The sequence below is a fragment of the Callorhinchus milii genome, unplaced genomic scaffold (genome assembly GCF_018977255.1).
Source record: "Callorhinchus milii isolate IMCB2004 unplaced genomic scaffold, IMCB_Cmil_1.0 Scaffold5, whole genome shotgun sequence".
In the NCBI taxonomy this organism is placed as follows: domain Eukaryota; kingdom Metazoa; phylum Chordata; class Chondrichthyes; order Chimaeriformes; family Callorhinchidae; genus Callorhinchus; species Callorhinchus milii.
The window spans coordinates 22,188,130-22,210,426 of record NW_024704746.1 but is presented as its reverse complement, the minus strand read 5'-3'; the positions used below and the strand labels follow the sequence as shown (position 1 = coordinate 22,210,426).

General features: G+C 46.4%; 1 protein-coding gene across 2 annotated transcripts in view; it reads right to left on the bottom strand.

Annotated features, from left to right (window-relative positions):
• Window positions 1–22,297, bottom strand: part of pik3r3b (phosphoinositide-3-kinase, regulatory subunit 3b (gamma)) — a 187,469-nt gene that overhangs the window by 10,430 nt on the left and 154,742 nt on the right. The window contains exon 1 of one of the 2 annotated variants that reach the window (XM_042335555.1): window positions 19,855–19,987. The exons of the other annotated variant lie outside the window; for it this stretch is intronic. Within the exon in view, the coding sequence (XP_042191489.1) occupies window positions 19,855–19,960 (106 nt within the window). The 5' untranslated portion in view covers window positions 19,961–19,987. Of the gene's footprint in view, window positions 1–19,854; window positions 19,988–22,297 lie in introns of those variants that run through there. 2 annotated transcript variants of the gene reach the window in all.

Below are 22,297 nucleotides of genomic sequence, written 5' to 3'. Positions count from 1 at the left end.
GAGGAGTTAATTAAAACGTTGGGAAAGCATGATGCTGCAATTTTGGCATTGCAACTTCTAATCCTTAAACACTGACCACATCAGGGGGAAATGAAACAGTCTTTAGATTGGTCTTTAAACTTGTTGGCAAGAGAGCAGAAATCGTTAACCCTTGCTCTTCCCCACCGCCCCAAAACCCTTCCTACTGATGATCATGAACTCTACTCCATTGCAATCAACAGAGCGTGTGACCCACCAACTCCTGTCCCCGTTAAAAAAAGAATAAGGGGTTGCAACGTACAATGAAAAATAGGGTTTGTAAAAGAGTTTCGCCCACAAAAATACACAGTCAATTCACTTCACAGTATGTTCTGTGAAGCGCTTTGAGGCGTATTGAAGACGTGATAAGGCACTAATATCAAATGCAAGGATTACAAATGAATACATTTACCTTTTTTTTAAACAAAAAAATACTCAAATCCTTTACATCGCTACTCTACAATAAGATGACTCCTGTATCAGGTCCCCCAACCCCACCCCACTCTTTTGCAAACACGTTTACTTTTATTTTCATCGTACGTTGTATCATTGCAACGTGTGATGAAATGATGTCCTGATCTGTCAACCTATGCACAGTTACACACACACACACACAGTCTGCAATGAATTGGGAGAAAAACAGTCTTCAGTCATTGACGCATGTGCAGAAGAATTTAATTTCCCGTGATTCAATGCAATTGCAACGTTTGCTGGTTAAATGCGCACAAGGTGATAATAATAATCCTTGCATTTGATATAGCGCTTTTCACATCTTCTAGACGTCTCAAAGCGCTTCACAGAATAAAGTGAATTGACTGTATATTTGTGGATGAAACTCATTGAATCGAAGGAAACAAAGTCTTAACCTATCACTGCTTGCACACTTATCGACTGCATTAAATTGCACAAACACAATGTAGATTATTAATTCAATTGGATTTTCTGTGGCTTCTACACTTTTGCCTGCAACTCAGACTTCTTGTAAAGTACCAACTTTATGCCTAGAGAGACATACATTACTCCAAAACCTCTCGAGGCCTTTGCAGACAAGACAGAGTGGCCAAACTGCACACATTATTCCTTCCTACTGTGGCCTCACCAGTCACCTACACAAGGTCAGAATGACTTATTTCGAATGTTATCTTTCCTCGCTATGTTATTCACCTGCCCATGTACATAGCCTGGTTGGTATCATCAGTAGCTGTTGCATGAAGTGGGTTTACTCCAAACCATTTACCAAACACTGCGTGGAGAAAGACATTGAAATTAGAACTCATAATATGAGTAATAATAATAATAATCCCGGGTTAGATATAGCGCCTTATCATGTTTCAAGACTCCTCTAAAACGCTTCACAGAATATACTGTAAAGTTAATTTATTAGCTCCATTCTCCTATTGGAAACACAAGTTTACAGTACAGCTACCTAAGCTGCCAATGATTTGTTCTTTTAAGCATCGCATATGAGACCTGTAACAAATATTGTTTGTAAAATCCAAGCAAGTTGCATCCACTGGGTATCCCTCTTTCACTAGCTAAACGTGAATTATGCCCCATAGCTTCTGAGTACACGTTAACTGCTCTATAAAGCAGACTGTCTGTCTGTGCGTGCTCTTTAGATCAACAGCATTCAGCAGAAAACTCGCAAGCATTAGTCTCAGCACAGATATGGGTAACTTCCAAGTCTGTGAAAGGACAAACTAACTGCTCCCTCCCAAGAAATGGAAGCACGGTCCATTTAAAATTCATCTCTCAGAAAAAGTAATTACTGAGGTGTGAAGCTCCAGCTTCGTTGAAAGGGAGGGTTTTACTGTAGGAGCAAATCAGACAGGGCTCAATTCCTGCAACAGACAGACAGGAAACGCTCGCAAAACTACCAGCGAATGCCGCGGGAGGCAACATTTGCCGCTGATCTTCTCCCTTAATGTGTGCCAGATCCACTTGTTTCCACTCTGCTGGGGTAGGATGCCGACTGATGTAATGTGGCTGCAGTTTCCAATGGACAATGATTCTAGGGCGACGTGTTGGCATGAACAAGCAAGGTTTAGGTTTGCATCCTGCAATGGAGGTTATAACAACAACAACTCGCATTTTTTCACACAGCGAGTTGTTCGAATCTGGAACGCATTGCCTGAAAGGGAGGTGGAGGCCGATTCAATAACTACTTTTAAAAACGCGGTTGGACGGGTATTTCAGGAGGACGGGTTTGCAGGGTTATGGAGAAAGGGCTGGGGAGTGGGAATGACATTAATTGTTCTAATCAAAGAGCCGGCACAAACTCGATGGGCAGAATGGCCTCTTTTTGTGCTGTACGATTCTATGATAAAGAGCCCCTCACTCAGGGTAGTGTCCCAGAGCTCTCTTTCCATCCATAAGGACAGAGGTGGAGCAAGAGCAGAGAGGGCACTCATACCCAGGTCCTCATGTTGGGTACTTCCAAGAGCTGAATTATCAAAGACAATAAATAGTCTATACCCTTGGCAAAGGATGGATGTGGGACAGGAGCAAAGGTGGGGGGGGGGGGGGGCGGGGGAGTAATAAAAGAAGAAAATGAAAGTTATAGCATAAATGAAGAGTTTCTTTTTTTAAATAAAAAAAAATACTATTTTTTCAAACTGGCAGTAACGTCTCTTCGCCATAGCCCGATAAAACTTACACTCTTCAGGCTAGCGAGTCTGCAAAGATTGAACAGGTACAGATCAGGTTGTGGAAAACAAACATTTTGCAGCACTAACTCTGCGATTTGCTTTTTACAAGATTCATGAGCGCCATATATATATATATTTGTGGAGTCCTGTAGCTCAGTGGTTAGAGCACTCGCTTTGCAAGTGAGAGACTTGAGTTCAATTCCAGGCAGAGGGCGAAACCTTGGGCAAGTTTCCTTACTCCACACAGAGCCTAATAATAGTCCCTCCAAAACAAAAACAATAATAAATTGGTCATTTTCGATCTACGACTGTTTGTGGGACATTGCTGTGCGCAATTGGCTGCCGCGTTCGCCCACAAATATACAGTCAATTCACTTTACAGTGTGTTCTGTGAAGCGCTTTGGGACGTCCTCCTGACGTGAAAAGCGCTATATCAAATGCAAGGATTATTATTATTATTATATTTGGTGCCAGACATATATCTGCTCGTGAGGAGTGCTGGAAACGTCCCTCTAAACATTCCCCACATTTTATCTTCTCCTCAGAGGAAATGCATAGCACAGAGAGAATGAGTGGTTCTCAGTTGCCTTAGCTGTGTGGTGAACTGCAGTAGTAATCAATTATACCTCTTGTCCACTTCCTAAGGGTTTTGTGTACAGAGCTTAATATCTCCCCTGTCCTCAGCTGAGCTCTGGCCTTGGCATCAAGCACACTGTAACTTCAAGACTAAAATTAGAAGTTTGTGACTGGCTTTAAGAACCATAATAATAATCCTTGCATTTGATACAGCGCCTTATCACGTCTTCAAGTCATCTCAAAGCGCTTCGCAGAATATACTGTAAAGTGAATTGACTGTATATTTTGTGGGCGAAATGCGGCAGCCAATTGCACTCAGCAGCGTCCCACAAACAGTCGTGGATTGAGTGACCAAATTATTATTTCAAACGTTTTTTCAAGGGATTATTGCCCCCGGAAAAGCAATCTGCCAATCGACTAACAACCGGGTTCCTACTTACTGTTAGGCGAACAAAGGGTGGGGGGGAATCTGTCTCAAATCTGAATTGTGGGTGGAAAAGGTCACCTCCACTCCCCACCACAGATCAACAGCCATATTACTATATTGCTATATTACTAATTTCTAAGTATAAACTGCCCTCTGATCCCAGTGCGAAGAAAGCTCTTCCTTCCATCCTTTCGTTCTTTAAATTGTGTTGACCCATTTCGAAACTTCTCTGCCACCGTTTACAAACACTTTCAGTTTCCCAGCAGAGTTAACTTCAGAGATGACTCACGTAATTGACAGGAAAAATTCCCAGAGGAAAACAGGAATAGCTAAAAATAGCTGCTGGCAGGAACCCCTCAATCTTGTGTAATCAACAAATGGAACGGGTTGCCAGGAAAGGTGGTGGAGGCCATGGCACTGAACTCAATAAAAAAAAGGTGTGATGGGCGAAAGGTGGGGTGGGTAGTCAGGAAGGATGAGATCAGATGTCAGGAATGGGCTGAAGTTTGGCTGTCCTGGGGTGGGGGCCTGAGCAGTCTATAGGTGCTCAATGTTAGGGCTCAATGGTAACACTTGGTACAACACATCTTCTCTTGGATGATCTTAGCTCCCAGGTTCTCTCTCTCTCGCCACTCCTTGGGGTGGCAAATTTCAAGCCAAGCGGTGCTCCAACTAGTGGCCGAGCTTCCAACTGACCAGCTTCACCCAAAGAAGGAAACCCCAACTCCAACCTTTCTCCAGATTTGTCTTCACTTGAGACATTTAAATACTTCCAGTACTCGAGTTGCCAGGCTGCTTATTTGAGCTCACAGATACGCTTTGCATTCTAGGGAGTGTGTGTCACAGTGGTTTAGAGACTAGAATGCCCTTTCACCTCTTCATGCACGGCTTCAGATGCAGCCCAGACTGATGACTCAATCTGCTGGTGATGGGTTCTCAGTAAAAGAGGTTGGATGGTCTCATAGCAGTTCCTTGCAGGTGTCAAGTGCTCAAAACCAAACTAACTGGTAGATTTATGTAGAGACTCTTAGAACTGAAAATGCTCCTCTGCTGCACCAACAAGTGCTCCATGGAGACTGGGGTGAAGAACCTTCCATTGGGGCAGTGTAGTAAGTGGGAGCTTCACACAGAATCTGATCAATAGCACAGACACTTCATTTCGATGACTACATACACTCACTGATATTCAATGGGGGGAGAAAGTAGGGAGGAGGGGAAACGAACAGTACGCGCATACACTCAGTTTTATTACTTTACCAAACCTGGAAAACAATCTGTTTTCTCCCTACAGCACAGACGCAGAACTTCATAAACCATAAGGGGATAGGACAACAGTGTGAGCATTTTTTCTATTACACCGGTACATCTGTCATAAATTATAACATTTTGATAGATCTAATGACATTTGCCGAGGGAAAAGCCCCCAGATTTCTCACGTTACATCAGATTTTTAATGCCTTCCACACGCGGGGAGACACAAGCTCAGTTTAGCGACAGACCGTGTATGGGCTGAGGACACTTGGGTTAACATGTTTGGTGGAGTCGTGCCAAATCATTTCAAGTAAAACAAAATTGGAATTTCTGGGTTTGACACAGTGCTGGGGGGCAGGCCCTGCATTGACAGAGGTGCCGTCCTTCGGATGAGATGTTAAACCGAGTTCCCGTCTCCCGCTTCAGATTCCACGACACTGCTCAAAAAGCGAGTTTCCAATGATGTCCTGGCTCGAAACCCCCCAGATAAAGTCGGTCATTCACTTCAAGGCTGTTTGTGAAACATCTCTGTGTGCAAACAGGCGGATGCATTTGCCTACACAGTCACTCCACTTTACGGTAAATCCTGTAACGACCTTTGAGAAGTCTCAAAACGCTCCAGAGAATATATTATAAAGTGAACTGACAGTGTATTTGTGGACGAAACACGGGAGCCAATTGCGCACAGCAGTGTCCCACAAACAGTGGCGGATTGAATGACCACATTTCTTTTTTTCGAGGGATTATTACCCCTGGAAATCTCCGCCTGCGAGGCGAGGCGAGGGAGCTAACCGATACGCTACAGGACTCCACATAAAAGCTGTGTTTAAGAAAGGCATAGATCACTTTCCCATATTTGCAGAAAGGACTTGAGGTCAACTAGCTAGAAGCTCATTTGAATAATCTATGCATTAGCTTCACAACACAATACATATCCCGTGCAGATTATTTCGAAAGGTTAACCAGATGACACAACGGCCCGCCACTTTAATCCCGGGAAAATGCTTTGGCCAATTCCCCAAGATTTACACCAACGGGTTCTTTTTTTTAAAAAAAAAACTACAAGCTCTTTTTCATGAAAAACAAAGCTTATTAAAAGAACGATGGGAAATACACTACGAGGCGATTACGCTGTGAAACACCGGATGGTCAGACATCAAGCCCGTTGCATCCACTTTAAGATGTCAGGTGGAATGTTGGAACAAAGCTTTCAAGTAACGAGCAAAAAATATTGAAAACCCACAAAGGATCTTTCAACCTGTGAGTATCATGGATTGGGATTACCCAGTCAGAGAGATCAATAGTGACTCATTAACGTTGTGCAGTTCAATAGAACTGAATGTGGTTAATTTACCAAAAGGCTAGCTCGTTCTTGCTTAGTCAAACACCGAAGTACAAGTGAAGGGTCAGTCGGTCTACATAGTTTTCGAAAGCAGTTCATTCTATTTCTGGTGTCGGGTGAATACAGGAATGGCTAGATTTCCCTTCTTTTCTTCTTTCAATGGAGAACAAATAAAAGACTCCAATGATCTGAAGAACAAAGCCACTAAAAACTGGCAAAATCGAACGTTTCCCGGGAAAAATATGCATCCCGACTTAACTACACATCAAACGTACTGTGTTTATAGGAGCCTCTGCCAGTGTCTTTCCGTGAGGATAAAAAAAAACCAAACATATAAACTCTCAAATATCAAATGCAAGTTGCAAGTTGGTGAATATTTTAACTGGCGACCGCAAGGAAAATGTATGCCTTATTGGCAAGCCGCAGTTCAAAAAGGTTGCGGGGTTGAAAAGTAGCTTGCGTGTCCCTGTCATTGCGACTTTGTCTTAACCGGATTTACAGTGAGGAATCTGGCAGGTGCTTCCACGCTCTGTCTATCAAGTTAGTTGAACGAAAGTGATTGAACGCAATTGTAACCTCCCCCCCAAAAAAAAAATCTGCAGCGTTTGAATTTTGAGGATTTGGCACTTGGGTCCAAGCCAAGCCTGCTCCAAAGGGTTCTCTAAACTTCCAAATTCTTTGTCTGTCTAATCCAGTTCCTCTCAAGCGATTACCTGACACCAAAGTGTGCTGTGGTAGAAGCTAGCCTTGGGGCTTTGGGCTCTCCTATCTCTGTGTTTACATTGAGCCCCGGCCACGCTTTCCGCTCAGCTTTTCACTCATTCAACCTTCTTTCGTGGCAGACTGGGCAAAAGTGGACAGGTACACGGACTGCGCCTTCAGCATCGTGCTTTGAGAAGCATCTACTGGCATCAACCCCACGGGGTAAAATTGGTCATTTACTTCATGCTTGTGCGTGGGATATTGCTGTGTGCAAATTGCCTGCCACGTTCGCCTACAAATTGAGAGTCACTACACTTGCTTTGAGAGGTCCTCCTGATGTGAGAGGTGCTGTATCAGATGCGAGAATTGTAATTATTATTGTAGTTTGCTGTACATCTGCCTTGAACAGCAACTGTGTTGTGGAGACATCGTACACACAAAAAGCGGCTTCTCTGTTCTGGATGACCTGATACGAAGCAACTCCTTCCTCCCCCCCCCCCCACCAGCTCATCCCCCGTCTAGCCCCCACCCCCGTCGTCCCTCTCTCTCTCTCTCTCTCTCTCTCTTTCCGACCACTGAAAGCACACCCTGCTCTGCGCGGTGTGAAATCGCTGAGTCAATCAGACGAGGCAAGTTTGGCTGCAATCCAAGCCTTTCATCAGACAGAGAGTGGAATTCCTCAGCTGACACAAGACAAACATGCCTTTTCACAAGAAATCAAAAACGAGAGACAATCAAACTCCTGCCCAGTCTGATCAAACAGCTCCACATTATTTGAGTCCAACATTTTCTGCCTGGAAACACTTTATCTCTCTGTCCCCCCCCCCCCCCCCCCCCCACCTCCCATCCGTTTTCCAACTCGACTCTCAAGCGTTTGAGAATAATTTCCAGGAGGAGGTGGCCTCCCACGCAGACGATTGCTGCGAGCGCTGATTTTATTCTTTAAAGGTTTGTAGTTGAAAAGCTTCGAGTCGAGTCAGCTGATCTTGGCCGAGACAGGAGAGGAGAGGAGACACTACCAATAAATGTTTGTTGTCCCTGGACAAAACTGCAATCGGCTTCCATCGACAGGAGCCCCTTTCACGTCGGAAAGGACGTCTCAAAAGCTCCACATTATTTGAGTTCCAACATCTTCTCACTCTGCTGGACAGCAAGGTCCACCTGTATCCTGGGTGAAAAGCCGAACAGAGCGTGGAGTTCAGCTGTTAATGCCCACCCCGAAATACACTCACCGTCTAGGCCGTTTAGGTGAAGTCGGTTCCTTTAGGAGAAGTGGGGGGAAATGTTAAGGGCACGGGGTGGGGGGGTAGGGGCAGGGAAATATTCTTAGACTCTTAGGCCCCACTCTCAGATTCCTTCCATCACTAGCTCAGACGGCTGTGTGATGTGCTGAGAAACATCTCCTAATGTAAAAGGCTCCTTATAAAGAAAAGTTATATATAGTGTGTCAGCTTAGCTCAGTTGGTAGCACTCTCGTCTCCAGAGTCAGAAGGTTGTGGGTTCAAGCTCCACGTCTAGGCTGATGACAGGTGGATGTTAAAGATCTACTATTAAAGGCAGTAGATGAAAAGAAAAGTGACAAAAGGCAATATACCACAGGCGCTGGAAATCTGAAATAAAAACAGAAGTTGCTGGGAACACATAGCAGGTCCAGCAGCATCTATGGAGAGAGGAAAGTGAGTTAACGTTTCAGGTTGAGGACAAAAGGTTGGCGACCTGAAACATTAACTTACTTTCCTCTCTCCATAGATGCTGCCTGCCCCCCGATGAGTGAGAAGAGAAGAGAGTTCCTCTCGATGTCTTGACCAAAAAATCCCCCAGATAAAATGGGACGTTCACTTCAGCTATTTGTGATACAAAATGGCTGCCATATCATGTTTTGGAGCAGTCCAAAGAAATTATGACAAGAGTCTGGAATCTTAAAACCAATGCGGGTAGGGGGTTCATACCTGATGCACAAGCCTTGACCTGTGTACCTTGCCTGGCCAGAACCACTTTAAACACTGCTCAATAGGCTCCACAAGCCATACGCCTACTCAAAGAGGAATTAACATTTCATCAGATGTTCTGACATTGCCACCTCCGCCTTTGACCTGCGCCCACCCCCGACCCCCAAAACATAACTGATAGAAAATTGATGGAACTTTGATGGCAATGCTCCCAAGCTTAATATGTACAATGGAGTTGAAGGTGTACCAAAAATCTAATCCAAAATACGCCCGCACTCAATGATATTTCTGTGTCAGCCTGGCTCAGTTGATAGCACTCTCGCCTCACAGTCAGAAGGTTGTGGATTCAGGACCCACGTCAGGCTTTGGAACTCATATAGTCCAAGATGATAACAATAATCCTTGCATTTGATACAGCGCTTTATCATGTCGGAGGACGTCTCAAAGTGCTTCACAGGATTTTACTGTGAAACAGAGTGACTGTGTGTTTGTAGGGGAATCTGTCAGCCTAATTATGCAAAGCAATGCCACACAAACAGTCATGAAACAAATGACCAATTTTATTTGGGAGGATTGTTGGCCAGGACATCAGGAGAGAGAAACTCCCTTCTCTTTTCAAACATCGCCATGGGATCTTTAACATCCACTCGAAAAGACAGGCCCTTGGTTTAACATCTCATCCGAAGGAACGGATTATCCTAAAAGAGAAGGTTGTTTCTCCCTGTGTCCCGGCCAATCAATCCCTGAAATAAAATTGGACATTCACTTTGTGGCTGGTGATGGGACATTGCTGTGCACAAGTTGGCTGTCATGTTCACCCACAAAAGCACAGTCACCCCACTTTACAGCTTTGAGACTCTCTACCGAAAGACACTGCGTTAAAAGTAAAGATTATTATTTATCATTCGATTGATTTTGTTTTTTTAAACGGAATTTTGATCACCTGCCCACACCTTCCTCAGCTCCCCCACCCCTCGCGATGCAATTTAGCTGTGTGAAGCTGGATTTGAATATCACTTAATAAAACGTTAAATTGTTGATGTTCGGGGATGCAAAAGTTAAACATAGCAGCATCTGCCTGCAGAATACACAGTCACTTCACGTTACAGTACAGTACAGCTGTGAAGCACTTTGAGGCTTCCACCTGAGATGAAAGGTGCTGTATCAAATACATGCAATATTATATTCGTCAACTGAAATTTCTGTTCATTGCCCACACCCAACAAAATATACCAAATATTAACATGGGCTTGTTTTAACCAGAGCCCATCTGTGATAACAGAGGATGGGATGGGATGGAGGGAGGGTGGTGGTGTGGACACTAATCCTTTGGGAAATGAAGGGGGGCAACGTGATCTGAACATAGCGGGCTCGTTTCCTCTGACATTTCCGAGACAGGATTTGGAACTCTTGTGTTCGAGGTTTAACTTGGTATCATTTCAGCTTTAAAGCCACAGTCCTGCGCCTTGCAGCCCAGTGCAAAGGCTGATCTGATGAGAGCGGAGTGGCACTGAGGCTCAGGACTGTCAGTAGAAGCTGCCGTATTGGAGTGTTGCGACTCCCACTTAATTGACGGCTTTGGGGGTGCCGTCAAATTATATGCTGGTGGCCAATAAAATAGTTGAAATTTATTCGGAGGAGTGCGTATTTTAATTTGTTGATATAAACGGGGTCCTGGCTTTTATCCTCCCGACTCGAACCTCCTCATCCCCTCCCCAACTCTCGTGACTGGGGGTTTGGGTATAAAATCCCAAGCTCTGTGATGTTTGGGGTAAAACTGTGGGATGGTCTTTAGGGTCTAAGCAAAGTGGCCGCTGCTCTCTACAGAGGAAACCACTCAGTTACTGTCAGGAAGATCACTGTTACGAATGTCACACCGATTTGGGGGGGGGGAAGGGGGCATCAACACCAAATAAGAAGCAAGCAGGCCTCCGGGAAAAGGGACTAATCGAAAAGCTTAGGCCAGACACACAAATCTGCATCATCACCTCCGACATTAAACACAAGCGCAAATCGACAGGCGACACAACAGGATATAAAATAACCCAGATACCCCCCCACCACCACCACCCCACCGCTTTACAGACAATCTGAGGGCATCAGCCTCTCTCCCTCTTGCTTCCACCCCCCCACCACACCCCCCCCCCTCCTCCGGATTCCTCCGTTTAGATAAGACGTTAAGCGGTATGACATTGTGTGTCTTACCGTGCATGGCAAATGCTTCTAATAGGTGGCTGGCATGCATTACTAAATGCAGTAGATCGACTTCACGCATTGTCACTTCCTTTAGTTGTGTCGGATTCACTGCTTGGTATCATCCCTGCTAATGAGGCCGGATGACCTGCGCAGTTGCTGAACGTTAAGCCCCTTTATCACCAGCTCCTGGTCCCATTAACCTTTTGAATGGAGGCAGCATCCCAGCCAATCGGAGTATAGCATGACCATCATATGTTTCTGACGCTGGAGCGGATAACTAATAAAATACCCAGTAAACGATAGCGAGCGGAGAGTGGATATTAGTAAATTATAGCAAGCCGTGCAGCACATTCCCCATCACCTCTCCCCACTCCCTCTCTCCCCCTCACGCTCTCCCCTCTCTTAAAATAAAATGATAAATTCCGCCCTTCATTCATTCCATCTAAAGTTGAGCGCTCAGGACTACATTAGTCGACCCCCAAATTGGAATTTATAAGCCTCGTTATCTCCCGCCCGTAATAAGGCTTTGCTTCATCCAAGCGGGCACTGTTCATCAACTCCCCACGTCGCCTTTAAATCTATCCCAACTCCCTTCGTTAAGCAGTTTGCTGGGGGTGGGGTGTGGGTGGGGAGGGTTTGCTGACCCAGCCACCATGCGCTGTGAATAAGAATAATCCTTGCACGTGATAAGAGCGCCTTATCACCTCTTCGAGACGTCTCAAAGCGCTTCACAGGATACACTGTAAAGTTAAATGACTGTATATTTTCTGGGCGAAAAGCAAAATATACAAATGTGAAGATTTCTGACCAATCATCCCCTGCAGCTCGAGACAAAGTGCTCGCTCAGTGGATTTAACAAGACACAAAGAGGGAGAACTATTTGGGTACAACCCCATATATGGGTTAATAGCACTTTACATAAGCCACCTGTTGATTTGGAGGATAAAAATTGACTGATATTATCAGCCTTCTTCGGTTGCACGATTCCCATGTACAGACTCACAAATAGACCCAGATCCTGGTTTATCCATGTATTTTTACCTTGAAAACTGGGAAGGACAAACTGGGCTGCTGGCTATTCACAGACAGCCAGGATGCTCTTCTTTCCACTCACCAGGGAAAATAATAATAATAATAATCCTTGCATTTGAAATCGCTTACAGGAGCTCACACACCTTCTAAAGGTGGCAAAATGAATAGATTGTGACTGAGAAGTAGCTTGGTATCGAATAGATTGGCATTGTCACTGACAATGCAAAACAGGCCCCAATATCTAAATTGTATTGGAGTTTCTGCCCAGTCAGTCAGTCAGTCAGTCAGTCAGTCAGTCTTAGGTCATGAATCATTTTCTGCGGTTAAAAACAGGCGCTCTGGAAATGTACCACAGATGGATAATAGACTGAAACATTACACATTGTTTAATCATTTTCATCTTAACATTCAGTTTGGTGGTATCCATTAAAGAGACCGAAACTGCAGTCGAGGACACATGGTAGGTATTTAAAGTGTAAAGCATATCCCTGAAAGGAGCAATTTCCTTCCACCTTCTCACTCTACTTACAATCGTGTGAATGCCAGTTCCCATTGGGAGGATATTGAGATAGGTGCAAACTGAGATGAACAGGCGCCCGACTCCATGGCTACACTGACGTCTGTGCTGCAGGGTGGGGATGAGGGAGAGTTGTCCGCGGAAGCAGGCCGGGTTACATACTGAGGACGGAAGAATAAGGGAGTTTTTCTGCGAAACTGAATTGAGGATCAGGGAGTCTAGTCCTTCTATACAGAGCTTTCCCCAGGAGTTATAATAATGATGATCCTTGCACTTGATACAGCGCTTGCTTTTCCTGCCAGGAGGATATGTCAAAGCGCTTCACAAGATTTACTGCAAGGTCTAGTGACTGTGTATTATTGGAGTGAATGACCAATTTTATTTGGGGTGCTGTTGGCCTGGATACCGGGTAAAACTCCCTTCTCTTTTCGAATAGTGACATGGGATCTTTAATGTCCACCTGAACTAGCACACGGTTTAAGTTTCTCATCGGGAGAGTGGCACCTCCAGCACAGTATTGAAATGTCAGACAGACGATGTGACTTCAAAGTCCCGATTTGGAGCTTGAACCCACAACCTTCTGACTCGAAGATGAGAGTGCTATCAACTGAGCCAAGCTGAGGTAGAGCAGGTTGCATGATAACACGTAGTCTTTTAAAAGAGAGAGCTTGATGAGTGAAATTATCTCGCCTCAAATTCATTCTTTCTTATACTTGAAGGAAGACTGTGTTTGTTCAAACGGGATTAATTGCATCGCTCCTCCGCTCCATAGGAAGGAAAGTGTTGGGGCACACTTGATTTGTTTTAGGTCAAGAAACCCACCAATGAGGGCCTACCGTTTTTTCTCCCTTTGCCGTAGAAAAGAGTATTTCATCCCTAACCATAGAAAAGGAAACGGGTCTGATTGCTTCAAACCAGAAAGAACATCTCGTCCTGTAAAGCAAGCGAAAGAGACTGGCTTTGTGTAAGCGAGCACCACAATATCAACCCTCTCCCTCAACGTTTGTGTCAATTATATTTACACAAGGTATTTATAATCCTAAACTCGCTGGCGCCAAATTCTCTGGGTTGCAACAGGCGCATATCGTTTATAGCCACGCACACTCTGGGGTCCCCAAGCCTTGGCTCTTGCCAACCTGCGCCTAATACTTTCCGGAATTAGGTAAACAGGAGGTGTCCCTCCAGGGAGAGATAGAGAGAGAGAGAGCGAGAGAGAGCGCATTCCATTTCAACAATCTATCTCTGGGATTTCCATGGTGGGATGCATGGAAATCTCAGCTCGGTTTGGATACCCTTCAGCACAGCAATGGGTTTCCGCATGTGTCAGACACCGGGTTGACCAAACAAATACTGTTTATAAAGTAAATTCACCTCCACCACAACTCGCCTACAAAATACAGTCACTGCAGTAAAATTCTTTTGAGAGTGAAATGTGTGAATGTGACTCCTGTAATAATAATAATCCTTGCATTTGATATAGCGCTTTTCACGTCTTCTCGACGTCCCAAAGCACTTCACAGAATATACTGTAAAGTGAATTGACTGTATATTTGTGGGCGAATGCGGCAGCCAATTGCGCACAGCAATGTCCCACAAACAGTCATGCATTGAAAATGACCAATTTACTATTGTTTTGGGTTTTGGAGGGATTATTATTAGGTGTGTGGAGTAAGGAAACTTGCCCAAGGTTTGGCCCTGACCTGCCTGGAATTGAACTCAGGTCTCTCGCTTGCAAAGCGAGTGCTCTAACCACTGAGCTACAGGACTCCATGTACGTTAATGGACTATTGCAACTACACTGGGTCAAATCTGCCAACGGCATTTGATGACCAAATGATTTCACTATTGTTTTGCGCACGTTGATTGCGGCTTGGGACAAGGGGAAAATTAGGAGCACTGAAACTCAGGTATGGAACGAAAATAAAATAGCACGAAGGAAGGAAGGACTCTAAAATTCAAGGATGAGGTGTTGGGATATATCCGTATCTGACTGTAAGAGGTCCCAGAAAGACATCTTGTGCACACTGGCTGTAGCTATTTGCATGACTTAATCCAACCGAGGCCTTCCAGGCCAGTTGTTTTGAGGAAACCGGCTCATACACACACATGGCTCCTTGCACTTTGGTGCCTGTCCTCTCTATTCCTGCTGCAAATGTCAGTCAGCCCAGTCCAGGAGAACGGTAGGTCACCAAACCGATCCCTCGCCTCCTCTTCCCACAGAAGCTGACATCATCCTGTGTCCAATTTAACTTAACGGTTATGTGTCGCAATCAATATCTGCTAAATTGGAAGCGACTGAAAAGGGGGAGGGAGAAAGAGAGAGAGAGAGAGAGAGAGATGTGTCGTGGGATAGTGATCACAGAGAATAAGAAAAAGAGACATTTTCTTTCACATCCGTACGTACAAGACTGTTGCCACACACTGTAATCTGCGGGAAAAGTGTTTCTAATGCAGAAATCTCTTATCGATTCTTGGGTCAATTTATTTGACCAAACATGGAAAGCTAGATTTCAGCCTCCCCACCCCACAGGAAAGCAAGCGCGTGGCTGTTTAGCTAATGGGAGCAAAAAATCTCATCAAGGCTTCTCTCTCTCTCTCTCTCTCTCTGCTCGTTGATGTACTGGAAATAGCCTGTGTTTGAAAGAGAGAGAGAGAGAGAGATAGAGGGGGGAGAGAGAGAGATATATGGATGACAATATTACTGCACAGATCTAATGCTAACATTACACAGACACAAACACAAAGCACGACAAACAGCAAGGCCTAAAGAGAGTTCGTTCTCCCAAAGACACACCTGCTGGAGATGACGTGTTCTCTCACAAGACAAACTTCTGAAAAGCCGGTCAGCTTGAACACAGTCCAACCCGAAACACTGTCCCATTTTCCCCGGGTAAAAGAACCCTTTCCCTACATGAGGGGTTACTTGCAGTAGTTACTGTTGCAAACAGCTGTTTGGTTTATGACCAGAGAGATAGAAAGAACAAATACAGAAGCCATGAGAACATAGGCCAGTAAAACTTCAGTGTATATTGTAGAAATATATATTTATATCTATAAAATTATATTTCACAATGCATTAATGATTTCACATTAATGAGACATAGAAAAGTCCTGAATGATTTACCAGCGCAGTCCATGATTCTATGCCTTGTGCTATGTGCCTTTCCATGACCCCCTTTCCTCCCCCTTTCTTCCAACTTAACAAGACAAATCCGGAAGAACACCAAAGGGAGGGAATCACAGTTAAGCAGGACAGGACCAGGACAGAAACATGAGAAGAAAGTCAGCTGTTTCAAGGAGACTGGACAACAGCTTCTTCTGGCTGTGTAATCCAAGCTGTACAAATGCACGTTAATATACACAGTGACCTCCATCAGGACGCCTGGCCATATAAAAACAGATACATATAAAGCGGGGCTGTGTAAATTCCTATTATCGTCTGTGGCATCTGGTAAGCGGTGTTTGAATAAAAATAGTGGCAACATCTAGGTCGGCTCTGGAGTTTTAATAGCCTATGTTCTCATGGCTTCGCTCTGCTCAGGCTCAGCAGGAACGGGAGGCCAAGTAAATATTAACTCTGCGAGAACAACAACAACAAAATGACATTGACACAGCGTCTTTCATGTCGGGAGCACGTCCCAGGCCGCTGGAGAGTCACGGATTTGGACCCGAGCTGAGGGGCTGGGATCAGGAGGGGTGGAGGGCAGGGGTAGGAGTGTGGTCCAAGAGGAGGGAGCCAGGTGAAGGGACTGCGGGATGGAGTTCCACAGGGTGGGGGCAGAGAGGCTGAAGACACTTTCTGATCCGAGTCTCTCGGTCTTTCGTTTGAAAAAAAAATGTCTCGGTGACATCATCTGTGCGTGTGAGTGAGGACTGTGGGAGATGTTGAGAAAGAACAGTCACCCATTTCTGCTTGTACATTTCAGTCTCTCTCTCTCTCTCTATCTCTCTCTCACTTCCTCCCTCCCCACAAACCCCCGCCCACCCCCCCCCCCACCCCATCACCACCCGCCTCAACATAGCATAGCCTAACCTTGATTTTTCCCCCCACTTTTGTTCAAAAGAAAGTAGATTTTTTTTATTAGGAAGAAAAAGCTGCACCGAAAAACGCGTGCAAATAATAATAAAAAATATAATTTAGAAAATAAATACTGGAGGTCTTAGCGGACACTGAATTGTCCAGTATCAGCATTATACATTATATATTTATCATATAGTACAGTATTAGTGTGAGCAGACTTCTGCCGGTGGGGGGAGGGGGGTTGCAAATCTCTTCCCCCCCACCCCCCAGAGCTGCAGGTACTAAACAAATATTAAGCAATTGCACTCTTCATTATTTTAAAGCAGGACAGGAAAAAAACAGGATAAAGTGTGTGTGCAATTATTTTTAATATCCTCTTGATGCATCTAATGCATTAAATCACTAAGTGCAAAAATAAAGTGCGTCTCTGTGTGTGTGGGGGGGGGGGGGGTGGGGGGGGGAGGGGGGGGGGAATAAGATGCCTGGCTGCACAAATAGCCCTTGTCTGTGCAATCTCACCTAATAATCTCTAGACGTTTGCAATACGATCTGTGGTCATTTGAAAAGGAGATGGGATGCAGCAAGAGGGAATTGAGGGAGTGGGGGGGAGAAGTGGGGGAAGAGAGGGAAGGAAAGGGGGGTGCGGGGGGAGACGGTGTTGAGGGAGCCTTGGCCAATCCCTTCATCATTACAATCACATGCAGAGAGTCAGTGGGCTTTTTCGGGAAGAGAAGGGGAGGTTGGCGGGGGGATCAGGCGAGTGCTCAGTTCACACACTAATTATGCATTCAAAGCTCATAAGGCTATTTGCAAAGCCTCAGGTCGACAATTCGCAATGTACATTTTTTTGTGTTTTTTTTAAAAATAACACAGAATCTCAATAAATATTGCCATGAAAAAAATCTGCGGGCTATTCTCTCTCTCCCTCTCATCCCATCCCCCCTTCTCTCTCTCCCTCTCTCCCATCCCCCTTCTCTCTCTCTCTCTCCCATCCCCCCCTTCTCTCGCTCTCTCTCTCCCATCCCCCCTTCTCTCTCTCCTCCCATCCCCCCTTCTCTCTCTCTCTCCCCATCCCCCCTTCTCTCTCGTTCTCTCTCCCATCCCCCCTTCTCTCTCTTTCTCTCTCCCATCCCCCCTTCTTTCTCTCCCCTTCCCCTTCTCTCTCTCCTATCCCCCCTTCTCTCTCTCTCTCTCTCATCCCCTCTCTCTCTCCACCCCCCCCTCCCCTCTCCTCTCATCCCTTTCTCTCTCTCTCTCCCATCCCCTTCTCTCTCTCCCACCCACCCTTCTCTCAGTCTGTCTCTCTCTCTCCCATCCCCCTTCTCCCCCCATTTTCATCCCAATTCCCATCCGAACATTGCTGAAATCTCACTAACCCCCTAATCCTCTTGTTTAAGCAATTAGCGATTTTTTAATGTATTATATGTATAAATGAGAATTGGTTGAAACATTATTAACCCTTAAAACGATCAAAATTGGTGCTTGGAAACTTTCAAAGTGACCCATTCCCTCTCTATTTTCGCCCAGAAAATACACAAACACAGTCGATGATACAGTATATATATATATACGTATATATATATATATATAATACACCCTGTGAAGCGCTTTGGGACACCTCGAAGACGTGATAAGGCGATGTATCCAAAATGCAAGGATTATTATTATTATTTATCATTACTGTAATAACATTTAGGATACATTCGGACACCAAACACACACAGACAGACAGATACGCACACCAACTGCTTATAGAACAAGTATCCCTGAAACCTGAAGGCTCAGCACTTGAAACAACTTGACGAGTGTATCGAATGACAAATGTATCACCGCAATTCTCTCAGTTTCTCATCGATTTGACGCGGAGCTTTACAGGTTTCCTTAAAGATTCTACCCCGAGACACTGAGCCCCCGCAGCGAGGGGGTTAACAGTGCCTAATAACAGTATTTGCTGCTGTAAAAAACATCCCATGAAAACGCAGTAATTAATGGTGCGATCAAATCAAATCAAATAGCAACTTCTTTTAAATTTAATTCCATAATTAACCCCCACTCCCCCTCGCTCTCTCTCGCTCTCTCTTCGCTCTCTTTCTCCCCCCAAAAAGAGATTCGTACGAGATCTTTGAGATGTTCCATCTCTATTTCACATCTCTATTTCTCCCCCCACTTCTCTCTCTCTTTCTCGCCCCCCCACCCCCATCCCCATCAGATGAATCAAATTAGGTGCATTGAGTTTCAGACGCGTTCCCTATTTCCCAGGAAAAGAGATTTTTTTGAAAAAAATGATCTGTTAAGAGGAAACTGGGGGGGGGGAGAGAAGGGGGAGCAAGGCTGCACTTTATACATCACTCAACTCCCCCCTCCACCCCCCAACCCCCCCATAACCATCCAAAAAAACTTCTCTCTCTTCTCTCTCTCTAACAGAGCTGCCATTCAACCCAAACTAGCATGTCTAACCATTTTTTTTTTCCCAAAGTGGATTGATCTAAATGCACATACACCGCACTGTATCTAAAAGTTTTTTGGGGGGGAGAAAAAAAATAAAAAAAATATATAGCAACTTCACTAAAAATATTTCCCTTTGAAGGCTCGACTGAACTCAACTCAGGAACTGCCAATTGCAAAAGCCATTACATTTCCAATCCCTTTTCACATTGAAATCAGCCCCTTCCCCCCCCCCCCCCCTTAAAGTTTCAGGCAGCAGATTACACAGTGATTTGGGGAGAAAAATATCACATTTATGTGTGTGTGTGTGTGAGAGAGAGAGAGATTTTAGGAGAAATCCAAATTGTAATCCTGGAATTGCAATGGTTCTGAATGGGGGGAAATGCTGATAGATCTCTGGATCTCTCTGTATATTCGTGTGCAGGCACATGCAAATAAAAAAAAAGGGGGGGAGGGGGGGTAAATAAATAATTTTAAAGGCATTAAATGGGGAGAAAACAGGCCAGAGTGTCAGCAGGGAAAAACGGTGGCTGCAAGACTGCTGGACAGGACACACAAGACAGACACCAAAGGAACAAAGAAGGGTGAGAAAAAAAAAGACCCCCCAAATAAACTCAGGGGTTTAAGTAGGGGGAGTGGGGGGGGGGAAGAGAGAGAGAGAGAGAGAGAGAGAGAGAGAGAGAAAACACACACAAGAGATGAAGGTGAAAAGCTTTCAGGGCTGAGTTACCTGGAGGGTCCATTTCAATGTAGAATATTAGCTCAGTAGAGTATGGCATCATCACCTCTCTCCAGTCTCCATCAGACTTGTCCATATTCCAAACGGTGTTGTACATTGTCTACGCAGTTATTTTTTTTTTGGGGGGGTGGGGTGGGTGGGTGGGTGGGTGGGGGGTGGGGGGGTGGGGGAGAGAGAGAGTGGGGTCTGTATTTTTTCTTAAAAAAATATATAAAATACTATAATACAGCAAATGGGCAATTTACACAGGGTTTAAAATTCTGAAATCCTGCTTCAGAATTTTTGCTCTTCAGACCCCTTCCTTGGGAACTGAAGGGGTGGGGGGGGAAGGGGGGGGGAGGTTGGGGGGTGTGGGGGGTGGGGAGAAAGGAGGAGGAGGTGGAGGAAGAGGAGGGTGGGTGGGGGGGGGTGGGGGTAAAAAAAAAAGGTCCCAGGTTCAAGGAGGGGAGGAGGTGTCTGGTTGGTTGGTGATGATGGGGGAGTGGAGAGAGAGAGAGAGAGAGAGGGAGGGAGGAGGAGGAGGAGGAGGAGGAGGGGATGTGGGGGGGTGGGGTAGGGGTTGGGGGGGGAGGGGTAGGGGGTGAGAGAAAAAAATTAACAGTCATAGAATGAAGGGAGAAACCAGGTCCACCATCTCTGGGCTGAACTAAACCACAGCCCTGGACTTCATTGTCAAGAGCTCAGGGGGTTGACCTCTCACATCATAAGGTGGTACCAACTGCAGTGGAGGGAAGGAAGGCTTTGCCCACAGACTGTCGGTGTTCCCGGGGACACAAACCCAACCTCTGCGATCTGCAACACAGCGCTCTCTCTCTCTCCTTCTCTCTCTCCTTCCTTCTCTCTCTCTCCTTCCCTTCCTTCTCTCCCTCTCTCTCTCTTCTCTCTCTCTCTCCTCTCTCTCTCCTTCCTCTCTCTCTCTCTCTCTCTCTCTCTCTCTCTCTCTCCTTCCTTCCTTCTCTCTCTCTCACTGCCTCCCTCCCTCTCTCTCTCTCCTTCTTACTCTCTCCTCCCTCCCTCTCTCTCTCCTTCCTTCCTTCTCTCTCTCCTTCCTTCTCTCTCTCTCTCCTCTCTCTCCTCCTCTCTCTCCTCTCTCTCCCTCTCCTCTCCCTCTCTCTCTCTCTCTCTCTCTCTCCCTCTCGGCTGGAAGTGTTTAGAGACGGACCAAGAACATGCAATGAGTTCCCTGCCTTCTCATCACCATCATCATCATCATCTCTGCCTCCTCCTCCTCCTCCTCTCCCTCTCTCCCTCTTCCCTTTTGTCCCTCTTAGTAACTGCACATCCAATGGAGTCTCTCCCCCTCCCCTCCTCTCCTTCCCTCCCTCTCCTTCCTCTCCCCCTCTCTCCCTCCTCCTCTCCCTCTCCTTCCCTCCCCCTCCCTCCCCCTCCTCTCCTCTTCCCTCTCCCCCTCTCTCCTCCCTCCTCCTCTCCCCCTCTCTCTCTATCCCCTTTTCCCTCTATCCCTCCTTCTCCCTCTATCCCCCTCTCTCTCTATCCCTCCTTCTCTCTCCCTCCCTCCCTCTCTCCCCCCTCTCTCTCCCCTCCTCTCTCTCCTCTCCCTCACTCTCTCTCCCCTCTCTCTATCCCTCCTTCTCTCTCCCTCCTTCCCTCCCTCTCTCCCCCCTCTCTCTATCCCTCCTTCTCTCTCCCTCCCTCCCTCCCTCCTCCCTCTCTCCTCCCCCCTCCCTCTCTCCCCATCTCTCTCTCCTCTCCCCCCTCCCCCTCTCTCCCCCTCTCTCTATCCCTCCCCCCTCTCTCTCCCCCTCCCTCTCCCCTCTCTCCCCCCCTCTCCCCCTCAGTGAGGGCCACTCCCGGTGCCGCCCTGTGATGGCCGCCGGTGGCTGTGAGGGACCGGTGCTCTGCGCTGCGCTCTGAATTACACAGCGAATGAGACTAAAATTACTTTAACTGCGGCCAAAGTCGGGGCTTTGCGGCTTTGCTTTGCATTTTTTTCCCCTGAGAGAGGTTGGGCTTCTTCACAGAGCGCCGCCACAGCCACTCCTCCACTGGGGGAGAGGGAGGGAGGGGAGGGGGGGGAGAGAGGGAGAGGGGGGGAGAGAGAGAGGGGGGGGAAGAGAGAGAGGGAGAGGGGGAGAGGGGGAGGGAGGGGGGGAGAGAGAGGGAGGGGAGAGGGAGGAGGGGGGAGGGAGAGAGGGAGGGGGGAGAGAGAGGGGGAGAGGAGGGAGGGGGGGGGGAGAGAGAGGAGGGGAGAGAGGAGGGGGAGAGTGAGGGAGAGAGGGGGGAGGGAGGGAGGAGAGAGAGAGAGGAGAGCGAGAGGGAGGGAGGGAGGGAGGGAGAGAGGGGGAGAGAGGGAGAGGGAAGGGGAAGGGAGAGAGAGGAAGGGGAGAGAGAGAGGGAGGAGGGAAGGAGAGGAGAGAGGAGAGGGGGGGGGAGAGAGGGAGAGGGAGGGGGGGGGGAGAGGGAGAGGGAGGGG